At 37.7% G+C, this 12494-nt stretch overlaps 2 protein-coding genes across 3 annotated transcripts in view; both read right to left on the bottom strand.

Annotated features, from left to right (window-relative positions):
• The window catches only part of rpa1 (replication protein A1), a 37240-nt gene extending 30529 nt beyond the window's left edge, over positions 1–6711 (bottom strand). The window contains exons 1-10 of the mRNA XM_062419581.1: positions 6599–6711; positions 6190–6237; positions 5119–5197; positions 4451–4559; positions 4068–4156; positions 3822–3896; positions 2442–2556; positions 880–982; positions 710–778; positions 199–391 (exon numbers count right to left, since the gene is read on the bottom strand). Of these exons, the coding sequence (XP_062275565.1) occupies positions 199–391; positions 710–778; positions 880–982; positions 2442–2556; positions 3822–3896; positions 4068–4156; positions 4451–4559; positions 5119–5197; positions 6190–6237; positions 6599–6628 (910 nt within the window). The 5' untranslated portion in view covers positions 6629–6711. The remainder of the gene's footprint in view (positions 1–198; positions 392–709; positions 779–879; positions 983–2441; positions 2557–3821; positions 3897–4067; positions 4157–4450; positions 4560–5118; positions 5198–6189; positions 6238–6598) is intronic.
• A 1616-nt stretch (positions 6712–8327) lies between these two features.
• serpinf2b (serpin peptidase inhibitor, clade F (alpha-2 antiplasmin, pigment epithelium derived factor), member 2b) lies at positions 8328–12274 on the bottom strand. 2 transcript variants are annotated; one of them, XM_062418662.1, is made up of 10 exons: positions 12041–12273; positions 11486–11583; positions 11232–11300; positions 11024–11098; positions 10600–10885; positions 10272–10415; positions 9900–10088; positions 9587–9729; positions 9229–9433; positions 8328–9118 (listed from the first exon to the last, which is right to left on the bottom strand). In XM_062418662.1, the coding sequence occupies exons 3-10, from the start codon at positions 11283–11285 to the stop codon at positions 8766–8768; spliced, it is 1449 nt and encodes a 482-aa protein (XP_062274646.1). In that variant the 5' UTR covers positions 11286–11300; positions 11486–11583; positions 12041–12273; the 3' UTR covers positions 8328–8765. The 2 variants fall into 2 exon arrangements, with proteins under 2 accessions (XP_062274646.1, XP_062274647.1); XM_062418663.1 differs by lacking the exon at positions 11486–11583 and having other exon boundaries at positions 12041–12274.
• Positions 12275–12494: the final 220 nt, after the last annotated feature.

A 12494-nucleotide genomic window follows, 5' to 3' on the forward strand; every position in this document is an offset into this window, starting at 1 on the left:
TCAAATTGATTAAATGTTCAGGCTTTATGGTTGATTTCTTACAACATTCTGTGTTTATTTGCAGTCAAGGCTGCTCAGTATTTTGGACTCAATATACAGTCTGGGCAAGAAAACGGATAGATTACAGGTATCTGGAAACTCGATGACATGGGTTGAGTTGATAAAATACCCATACAGATGATAACTTGTGCTCCTTACCAACAATGGCGTCCTTTTCTCTGTTCTCCAGGTCACTGATGGAGACAAAGTCACACTGCACCATGGGAACATCACAACTGTCTTCACAGGGGATGACACTGGAGTCTCCATTGAGTGTCATCTCATAGTCATTCTTCACTGATGTGTACTGCTTGTTGGCGATCTTTAGGGAGCCCTTGGAGATATAGTAGACCTGGCCCATGCAGATGGATGAACCACGTGTTAATCAGAGATCAGGGGAACATTTCACCTGACTGAATGGTGCAAACAAGATACGACTTCAGACAGTCGGGGGGATCAACAAAGGCTGGCAGATGATCATAAGCCGCTTATTGTATGCGTACAGTGCAGCCAGATGACTCATTCATAGTCTCTGTGGTTTTAACTCACAAAGTACTGGCAGCTGTTGTTAGAACAGTCCACAGCCAAATCTGTCTTTCATAATGCAGTGAAAGACAGTTTTGGCAGATAATTAGAACATACTGATTCATTATCTGGGGGAAGGTCTCACCTTGCCAACCTCGATAAGGCTGAAGAACTTGTCCACCTCTTGGTTGAAACCAGTCACTCTTATTTCTCCCTTTAACAAAAGGAAAAATGTGGTTTACATTAAAGCACAGTGCAGGATTTCCAACATAAAGACAATTTTACATGAAAATAAAATAAAAAAACAACACTCACACTCTCATCCACAATCTCCATTGAGAAAAGTTTTCCATCACCACGAGAGTTGCTCCATGTACGGATACTGCTCTTGTTGGTTACACGAGCACGAATTGTCCACCTTTGGGATGAAGACAGATTTGAGGTTATTCCTGTCAGTGTTGTTCATTTTTAGAGAACCTCATGAACCCATACTCTACCTCATTCAGATATGCATTTATTAATTCATAGATTCATTCATTTACAGTTTTGTCAATCTGCCCCCTAGTGCCCATTAGGATGGAATGCATCATTTACTTGCCTCCTCTCCTCAATGAGCTTTTCAGGGACATTTTGGCTACTCATAGTAGACAACACATAGGTGTTTCTAATGACATTAACATGAGCTCTGCAACATTTCAGTATGCCAGCTCTGTACTGGCATTCCTCAACAGAGCGTAGTCGTTAGTAATGTTATTAGTAACACCTGTATTCAGTTAATTACCATGTCTTCTGTGAGAAAGGCCACAACTGTTTAACTAGGCTTTGACACTTAAATAAATTTATATATCTTACAGAATATCCACAATACTATTACTATCATTGTAGATGCTCCATTTCAAAGCTGAATCTTATCTTCCAAAAACTCCTGCAGAACATTTGTATTATACACAATAACTACAATACAGTCCAACTGGATTTATTGAGGCTTATACCAACACTGATATTTATAATTTATTGGCTAATTGCTTTTTTTCTTCTTTTACATAAAACACATATTTAGAAATGGTACTCAAATTTTAAAAATAATTAAATAACATTTCTTGGTTTTTTTTAACAAAATGTGACTGTACTGTGCAGCATATTTTGCTATCAATCATCATTTTGCTATTCGTCAGTGCTCTCTGGTGGGCAAACCATACAACTGAGACACTTTTTAAAAATGGCTTTAAATATATCTTTGTACATCTGTTATCCAAATTACTTTTTTGTGTCTTGTTACATCAGCCTGGTCGATTTATTGGTCCAACTCTAATATACAGCAATCTCGAAAGACTATCCACAGGCTTAACTATTGATATGTGCATGTGGTCATATTCAGAAAAGTGTATTGGAGTTTTGATTGAACAGTTCAACAGGCTCTTATCACTGTTTATAGCTTAGATTCTGCTTTCTAGAAGTCTTCTATAAACTAGATAATATTATCCCTCTGATGTCTCAAGCACCATACAGGGGTGTCACAAAATATTTATACCTTACAATAGAATCCAATACAACAAACTAAAGCTTTAAATGGCCAGTGGAGATTTAGCAGCTCTCTGGCAGTCCCAACAGGACATTCAAAGCTTCACATAGGTTGTATCTGTGGCAGGTATATTTTGTACAATTGGATTAATTTATTTAGATGTTTAGGATTATGTGCTCATCACCCATTTTCTTCAACGTCTAGTTTTAACATGCAACATTTGCTGGTGCTCATGTTTTTGTTTTGATTTCCTGATTATAAATGTCTGCTCTCATGTATCGTTAATGTCCCAAACAGAGCAAATATATGACATTTTGGGCACCTAGCCCACCTCCTCTGAATAGATAACACTCACTTGGACTGGTAGGGGTTGAGGCTGGCAATGGGCACAACTTTGGAGCTACCCCCAGGAGTACTGGGCATAGCTGACGAGGCCTTCTTCCCAAAATCTCTATTGAATCCTCTGTTCCCTGTTGGAGGAAATGAAGAGAGAAATAAATGATCCATGAAGAGCAGTGATGGAGAGGAGTCAAGAGAGAGGCATATACATTATTCATCAGAGACAAATTACAAAAATCCAATTTCTTTGGATTGCAACTGCTTGATCACTGTAATTATCTCACTTCATGAGAGAAGTTTCATCAAAGAAAAAGCTAATGACTTAAAGTAAATTTACCACCGTAGACTCACACGTCGAGCAAAAAGAGTGACTCGAACAAGAAACAAGAATCTTGTCAAACCAAGTTGTTGGAGATGTGTGATCCAGCATTTTGGTGAGAAGGATGATTCACATTTCACAGAATCAGGGCAGAGTGTGAAATGCTATAACAAACTGGAGCTGCTCTTCCCCCCGAAGTGCGGTGCTGCCTGACTTTGAGATTTTCCGTTTGAACAAGCGCTGCACATTTGATTTGTGTGCGTCTCACGCGGAGGATTAGAGTTCAAAGTGTCCACTTAAGTCCTCCCACTTTGCCAACCACTGCACTTCTGGTAATTAAGCCCCCAGATCAAGCAGCACACACAGAGAAATGAACAATGACTGTGCTGATGAGGGTGCTTGCCACAACCTCAATTCCCACACGGCAGATTAGAGGGATGAATACCTGCTACGACACACACGAGACGACAGCAAAACCCTTCTGACAGCGGGATTGCACATCTCTCCTGGTCCAAGTTACTTACTATGCTGTGATCCAGTGCTTATCTTTGACATGAACAACCAGCACTCTGTTTGTTCATAGAGTTAATATTCTCTCCCCTGGTAGTCTGTGTTGCTACACATTTGTTTTTTCGTAGTTTCTTTAGTTAAAAAAAGAAAAATACAGACAATGTCTGATATGAAAAGGCAGAGACTGCTACTAAATGATACCAAGCATCCCTTTTTTTAAAAAGTGGGAGCTCTGGAGAATTGTGAGTGTCAGTAACATTGAACAAAACTCTTAATAAAGTCTGAGAGAGCTAAAAATGAAAATGTTTCTCAACAGAGCTGTCAAAGTTACATCTGTCCTGTAAATCTGTGGGTCACCTAAATTGTGGAGGCAGTAGAGAAATGCTGCCATCTGGTGGTCATTATGAACTATATATATATATATATGTATGAGATTTTTGTGGAAAAATATTGCATATATATATATATATATATATATATGCAGTATTTTTCCACAAAAATCTCATTTCTAAAGAAAATCTTTTTTTTAATTAATGTTCACCGACTTAAAAGAAAACTAACATTCACCTTCATTTGTATTTTGTGCCTGCAGTGGAGGGCGGGTTACAGGGTTTGGAGCCGGCTTTGTGCCTTTATTCTGACCTGCAAGAAAGGTTTGACACACAACTGCGTCATTATAACAACACAAGTGACCTACATTTCAAGCTACTATCATTAACACTCACTGTGTGTACTGCTTTAAATGAAAGATTTACTGAAATTATTCAGAATGTGGCAAAATTGTTAAATATGAAATGTGTTTTGAAGTCTTACCTTCAGAGTAAGGTGTGGGGTCTCCGATTCTCCCACCAACATCTTCAGCAGACTTGATGATATCAATTTCCAAAATGATTACCACACGTCTGCAATAAGAGATCCTTTGTCACATAAAAGTTCATCCAGGTCAACACATGAGAAAGGACCTATCGCCAAAAGGGCGGCGCCAAAATGAGGAGAACTGATATATTTGGAAAAGTCAAATGAATTAAAGTGGGAAAACTAGAACTTTTTTAACAGCTCCTTTTAGTTTTAGAGGAGAGTTGATTAATATGTTCACATTTATGCAGATAGTTTGGAAAACCCTGATTCTTTATAATGACCAACCAATCGTGTTTGCTTCTATATAAAGATAAGAAATGTATAAGTGAACCACTTACCGTCCATCTTTCAGTATATTGGTCACATGCCTCTTGAGGATACAGATGCAGTTTGGGGCCAGTTTGTTCTCCTCTGCCATGAAGTTCAGCTGGGTGGACAGCATGAAGGCTGCAAAGGAGTAGAGAGGTGAGATGGGAGCCCTGAATCATGCAGGGAAAACTCAGGTTTATGCAGACACAATAACATAATTTAATCTCATTTGTTTCACTTTATTCTATTGTTGATTCAATTTAGTGTCATCTAATTTTCCCTTACAAATAAATGTCTACTTCTACTTTACACACAATCCTCTCTCATGAAAGCTACATTTATAAGAAAAGCCTCCATAAAAGCAGATGAAAAGACTATGTATTATATAACACTGTCAAACATCCTTGCATTTACTAGTCCAGAATGCCCTTTGATTATGGTTTACAGACTCAATGTTGGCAAAGTAATATTTGATTATAAACTATCATAAAATCTAAACTTTTATAATCTCACTGTTTTCATCATAACACTGTTATGGATCCAAATCTGCTTTTCTATATGTATATGGCAAGCTTCGTTAAGAGAAATAACATTAAAAAGTTGTCAAACCTATGATTAAAGACGTTTTATACATATATAGAGGAGAATTTAGACAGGTAATATGCGAGGCACTCAAAATAAAAAAAGGACAACTTACACGACAGACTGTGCTGTCCATCACTCATCATCACCCGAAAGCGAGCTGGACCGTTTCCCCCATCAATCTTGCGGATGTTCTGAAAGGTGATACCGTTTAATATCTTCAAGGAACAAGGTTTACCAAATACTGTGTTGGATCATGTGATTCAGCTTCATATGAAAGTATTCATTTCTGTTTTGGTGTATGTTACCAACAAAAACAAGAATAGAAAAAAATCTGAACTACTCATACAATGAGTTAAATATTCACCAGGGTCTGTTTCCTGCTCTTGAAGATGTATATATGCAGCGTTGGGGAGTAACTACTTACATGTAACGGCATTACGGAATTTAATTACAAACTGTTACCAATTAAATCCAACCTTTTTAGTTTTTACATAAGATATCTTTATTTTATATTACAAAATCTGCATGAACTAATGAATGCATTTTCAAATGAGAGATAAATCTTGCTTACTAAGAAATGATCTCCCTTATAAATCATGTCAGTATCCATGAAAAACACCTTAACTTAGATTTTGATGGGCTTAATGGGTACACTTACCCCAATAGCTGAAAACATGTTAGAAAATTATAAAAGTAATCAAATGTAATAAGTTACATTACTTTGATTAAGTAATTGAAATAGTTACATTACTCATTACATTTTAAAATGGATAACTAGTGATCTGTAACCTATTACATTTCCAGGGTAACCTTACCAACCCTGTGTGTGTGTGTGTGTGTGTGTGTGTGTGTGTGTGTGTGTGTGTGTGTGTGTGTGTATATATATATATGTGTGTGTGTGTATGTTTGTGTGTGTGTGAGTCACACAAGCTGCTAATTCAGTATGTCAAATTACGACTCATGACCTTAAATGTGAATTCATAGGATTTTTCATCCAGAGGAGCAGAATCCAGCTTTAAGTTTGCTGTATGACTCCCCAATCTGAGCAGCTGTGAGTGTTCAGCACATGTTAAGAGGACGCAAACAATACAAGGATTTCTTACACACTTGCCAGTCTAGTCAACGCTACACTGGCATTAAAGTGGCAGCAAATGATTAAAGATTGTGGGATCCTATTACTCACCACCAACTGAAGCACTGCGTCGTTGCCACCGTTTCCATTTGACAGAGCCTGAAAATACAAATGTTACTGTTGTTACGGTTTAGTCATTTTTAGTTAATTTACATTATAACAATGTTTGGTCTGGAAATTGGGGAAATAATTTATTTCTAAACTGCCTAACACTTAACCTTAATCATTAAACCTTGACTGACGCTGATAACAAAAGGAAACAGTTTTGCAGGTAATGTAACATTTAGACAGTTAAGCTAAGCAAACGTTAACGTTTTAAATGACATTAAGTGATGATACAAACAAATGACTGCTAGCCTCCACAGCTGAACAAAGACTGAACAATCTTTAACTTCGGCTGTTTTTTGTGATGAAAATCGTGTTTTAGCTTTTTAAACACACTGCAAATATTCAACCTTACCTCTATCGCACCCTCTGACAGTTTCGTCATGTTTGCTGAGAAGTTATTTAGCTACAAAAAGAGAAAATGACTGGTACTGCAGCACAGTCAAATATTTGCGTCTAACAGTGACAGTACACAGTGAATTGTGTCGGTGGCGCCAAGCTTCGTGTTTACCGCTCTAGTTTCCGTTTCCTCTCACTGACCTGACGTCTGTTTGCTGTTTGAGCAGTGCGGTGATTTTCAGGCTCGGAAAATACTGCAAAACTGAACTCAGACCAGCTGCATGAAATTCGGCGCCAAAGACAAGCTGACGTCACGCGCGTAATGCGATGCATTCAGGATACGCAGAATAATGGGAGATTTCATACACCACCATAACAAATCTTTTTTTTTTTAAAGCATGAAAACCATATAAGGGTTGGAAGCAGTGGTGTAGTCCAGGGTATACGCAGGTATACGGCGTATACCCACTTATCTTTCAGTCAGCATTGCGTATACCCACTTCTAAATCTCCCCTGATGCGCACCATTCAGTAGTATCTGCGAGCCAAATTGCCCATGTTTTTCCTAGGATGGTGAAGCCATGACCCACGCTACTCTACCTCTAATTGGCTAGTACTCGCTGTCAATCTAATCAGTAAACTGTCGGAGGCAGAGAAGGGCGGGCCATGCCGAGGTAAATATTGCTAACCGACAAATTTACTTTTACAAGTTTACTTTAAATGATTTGCATTTAGGATATGCAATGAATCGGTAAGTTTAGGTAGATTGCTAGTTTGGGTAACTTCTGAAACATTGGACACAGAGAAGAGTGCAACACAAATAATACACCATGTTGCCAGTGAGATACAGAGCAAAAGCGTCAGTAGCATGAAAGCATCATCCTTAAATTAGCTGTCCTAATTGACGAGGCATCTTCTTTAAGTCACAAAGCTGTCAACAAATGCTGAGAAAAATGTGTAATTAAATTACAGTTACAGGAGGAGAGTGTTTTCCTCATTTTTTAAATATGTATCATGTTACTGAATATATTACTTTTTAATTCTTTGAAATCAATATTTTTTTATATTTTGTAAATAAATCATTATGTGGGCTTAAGTCGTGTCACAGTACCAATTAAGCCCATGCTAGACCTTTTGCTAGAATTTTTCAAAATTCCAATTCCAAAATCTACATGAACTAATGAATACATTTTCAAATGAGTGATAAATCTTGCTTTATAAGAGATATCCCCCTTATAAATAATGTCAGTAGGCTATCCATCATAAACACTTGAACTTAGACTTAATTGGTACACTTACCCTAACAGTTGAAAACATTTGTTAGAACATTTGAAAAGTAATCAAATATAATAAGTTACATTACTTTGATTTAGTAATTGAAATAGTTACATTACTTATTATATTAAGTAACTAGTAAACTAAGAAACTAGGAAATAAGTATATATTATTGTGAACAAAGTTGATCATAATCAATAAAAAATAACACTCAAAAAACCCAAACATATTTCCAGAGATAAATTAAGTAACTTAAACCCCAAAAGTTGCTGATATGTGGCTTCGCGCCTATTACATTTTTGCCTTGCAAGGCAGCTGAATTTGCAAGGTCACATGTGTAACAAACCATCTGAGGCCTCAGGTTAATTACTAATGTTCCATGTCCTCTGAAATGAATCAAATTACACACAGAATACAATGAAATGTTTCTCATCCACAATGTGTTAAATTAAAACTCAAAAACATGACGTGTTGTGATTCAAATCAAATTTATTCATTAGATAACACCTAAAATTCCATTAAATACACACTTATGCAGAAATGTTGTGGCATATCAGATTGTTTAGTCAAACATTTTGACATATTGAAAGTCTCAAGTGTAGGCTAATCAAATAACTCAAAGATGATGAGATTTAAAGGGGTATAAACAACTTCTTATTGTTACATGTCATTTTTAGAAGGTTTTAGAAGAATTGCTCATCATCTAAACCAACAAATCTGTATTGAATATTACATTTATTCAGTGGATACTGGGCTCCTGTATATTCTATAATGAAACAGGGAAACAAATGAAGCATCTGTTCTCACACACATTTTTGATCCAGCTAAGTGATATTGTACACTTAATCCGTACAATCATAAAGGTCTTGGTCTGGGTTTCCCCTGGGACGGTTGTGCAGGCATTAGTCCCTACTTAGGTGGGCCTCCAAATGAGCCTATGTAATGCTTGTCAAATGGGTATCCTACTTTATCCATGCTTCCAAATTCTCCTCGCTGCAAAACAGGAGCTCCGGGGTTAGGGTTGTTGATGACACCCATGAAGATTGGTACTTGAGTCTTATCATCCAAAAGGGCAAAGAGGAAGGGTTGGCTGAGGTGGAAGATAGGGTTGGATGCCCGTGAGATGACCACAGTGGTGGCTGCAGCAGCCTCTGCACCGTCCTCATTTAACTCCATGCAGGATTTATGCAGCACACTGGACACCAGTAGGGAGCCATCTGCCATGTTGGCTAAATTGGGACTAGAAAACATATCTCCAAGGCCTAACACACAAAAGAAAGTATTAGGTCAATCTTGAGATATACATTTCATCAAGTAATTAGAATTTATATCTAATTTGTTTTTCATCATAGCAGATTTTTTAACCACTTACCCAATTTGGTAAAAACATCCTGTAGCTCTTGAGCATATTCCAGTTTGAATTTGGGGACTCTAACTTGAACAGCCCTTTCCTTGGGCAGGCGATTATAAAGGTCGGAGATATTCAGCTTTGCAGCAAGTGAAGACACGTTGACCTGGCCGGACAAAGGCATGACCACTAACAAGCTCATGGACTTTTGGAATGGGAAGCTCGCTACCTGCACAGGAAGGAGAAATGGTGTTGGGATAAAGATGTAACTATGTTTAACAGAGGAGCATTATAGGTTTTAATTCCAAACTGTGTGTTTGAGAAGAGGTAGATGCATTGTATATTGAGCACAGTGAAGACTGTATGATTTAAGATAACTTACCTGAGCCTCCAGTTCATGATCAATAAATAAACTCAAGGGATGTTTAGCATCTTCCATCACCTCAACATCAACCATGTGTTTTTCATCAAGGTAGAACACACCTCTGGAGGTGAAGCGCGGGTCAAATCGAGCTTTCCATTCTCCTGTGGGAAACATTGAAATATAGTCCCAATTTTATCAAGGATCGGTCAGCTTTTATACCAAGAAAAACTCAGAAGTTATTTCATCTAGAGTCTTGGGAAATGAGTATTTCTCAGTAAACATATGCTTGAAAAGATGCTGAATTAAATAAATATTACAATATTTTATTTACCTTTGAAATGGACAGCATTGATGAGCATTAGGAGCAAATTGGGTGGTAAAGCAGATAGAAATTCAGTCATCTTTCCGTTTGTTGCCTTCTCTACCCAGTCGTTTATCTGTTGCAGGCTCTCTAGAACTGTTGGTTCTGACTCATACAACCGCTGGGATTCCTGGACGAAGTCTTGTTTCGGCTTGAACCCTACAACGCATATTAAGCACAATCTCTCAGACTCTATTTTTCTTAAACCTGATGTTAAGGTCATCTTTTATAATTTGCAGGAAACAAGAAAATGAATGTCATTGTTATCAGGACTTGTGTAGTGTCAGCTTTTAGCATAGTTTAAAAAATACATTTAAAAGCCTTATTCTGCTAGGCAGTAACCTTGTTGCAGGAAGATGCGTGTGGCAATTTGCAGGTCATTGTTTCTGAGCTTCTCTAAGACATTATGCAGAGACTCGTGGTAGCAGGCGAGAGTGTTTTCGTGAAGATGATGCATCAGCAGCTCCTCCGTCTCATTAACTGCCCCTGTAAAGAAGGGAAGTGCAATAACAGGATGAAGGCAGGGACAGTCTCCAGGTCTCCAGACTACTATAAAATAGGACAAGTTGCTGACACAAATTAATCAAATGTGGTAATGAAACATGCGTGGAAAACAAGCTTCTTAGGTGCATTGTGTCAACATGTAAAAGGTACAACACAACATGCTTACCTAGAGCAAGTTGGGAAAGCGCTAATGATATGCTGAAAGGAGATATGATGACATTTGGTTGCTCTGGCGTTGTCTCCAGATTCTTCAGCAGCTGTATGCCCAGTTTCTGTATGGAAGCAGCAATAGCTTCTCTGGACTGTGGGCTTCGGCCACCAGAAAGACAGCCCTCATCTTGCTCTTCGTCTGATGACCCCCCATTGGGCCTACTAGTGACGGTTGTTGTGAATTCAGGTGCGTCTGTGATATCTGCAGCTTCTGGTTGTGATGTACTTTCAGTTTCTACTCTCTAAAGGCAGAGAAAAAAAGGAGACATTTTAAGCCCAATGAAAGTTTTCCTCATTTTACTTATGTCCACATCACAGCTTGACATACGAAGCACAATGGAAAAACAAAAACCTTCAAACTTTTTATTTTGGCACCTTACATTTATGGAGTGGCTGGGCATCAAAGGAATAAGGGGCACCAATGGGATTGACTCATCTTCTGCCACCTCAGCATTCTGTTAAGCACAAAGACAATATAAGATATTAAAACAATATGTACATTATATAATCTTTACCATTTACAATTACACATTTGCAATTATCTAGCATGATTCTAGTAGTGATTTAAAAGCAATATCAATGGCTTACAGTCACTCCTTGGCTGCAGAGACAGATGACCAGGAGTGTCAGACTAAGGTCCATGTCCTTACGAAGTAGCTGTAAAAGAAAGAAATTATGTTGCCAGAAAAAAAATGTTTGGCCCATTCACTTTTATAAAGCAATAAATATACCTTTCTTCTTCAGACCCATTCAGTATATTGTGCAATATATCAATATCACATTTTCCCCCTCCTGTTGTAGTTATAAGCTCGTATAAAAATCATTAAACATAACATTCTCACCTTTGTTTATAGTATCTTTGCTGTACTGTTTGCAGGTATCAAACACTTTACTTAGTCACGCACTCTTTTAAGGGAGCCCAGATCATCTGGAAATATGCCTAAAACATAGGAGACCCATGAAAGATTTTGTAGACTGCTCCTAAATTTCCACACAGAAACTGCAAAGTGTCTGCTTTCAGGATGTCTCGAAGCACATCCTAATATTCCAGATTTATTGTTCAATAAAACATTGTTTCAGGCTATGTGCTCAGTGGGACTCAAAACCATTTAGACGTAGCAGTGAGTTTTGAGTGAGTATCAGTACATTGTGGTGTCTACAAATTTTCTGTATTCAAATCTGCATAAATGTCCAAATGTAAAACAAGATGACACAAATAAGTAGTTTTATGTCAAAAGTATGAACTGCTACAGTGCTACAGCCTCTATTACAGACCTGACACAAAGAGGAAAAATCTCTGAATTACTGAGTAATATCTACCACATTCCAATGAGTATTCAAATGAGTCAAATATACAATAGTGTTCCAATAGGTTTAATCAAAATATTTGATCTTACCTTAAATTAGAAAAAAAACTGCTGTCTAGTCCAAAAAAGGAGCGACTAAGTGACTGTGGATGGCAGAATTCCTCAGAGTAAAAGATTGGCATTTGCTCAGCAAACAGTTAAAGATCAACTTACATTGATTGGGGCCTCATTTAAGCCACTATTTGTTTGTAAATGTGGCTACCGAAGCTCATCTGGGGTTAAATATTGAAACCTAACAGGCTTAGCTATTTTGCAAGTCAGTGGGCAGGTGAAAATATCATGACACAACTAAATCTTTGACAGGAAACATGACAGCTTAATTTCAAAAGTGTGGTCAATCCAACTCTGGGTAAACAAATAATTGCAAATACTAGTTAACGCATTTGATGATGGAGGGACCAGAAAACATTTCCCAGAAACCCCTGGCTTTGATATACACCACATTAACAGAACACATGGTCTTTCAGTCTAGAAGTTGTAGTTA

This window comes from Scomber scombrus, chromosome 5, assembly GCF_963691925.1.
Source record: "Scomber scombrus chromosome 5, fScoSco1.1, whole genome shotgun sequence".
In the NCBI taxonomy this organism is placed as follows: domain Eukaryota; kingdom Metazoa; phylum Chordata; class Actinopteri; order Scombriformes; family Scombridae; genus Scomber; species Scomber scombrus.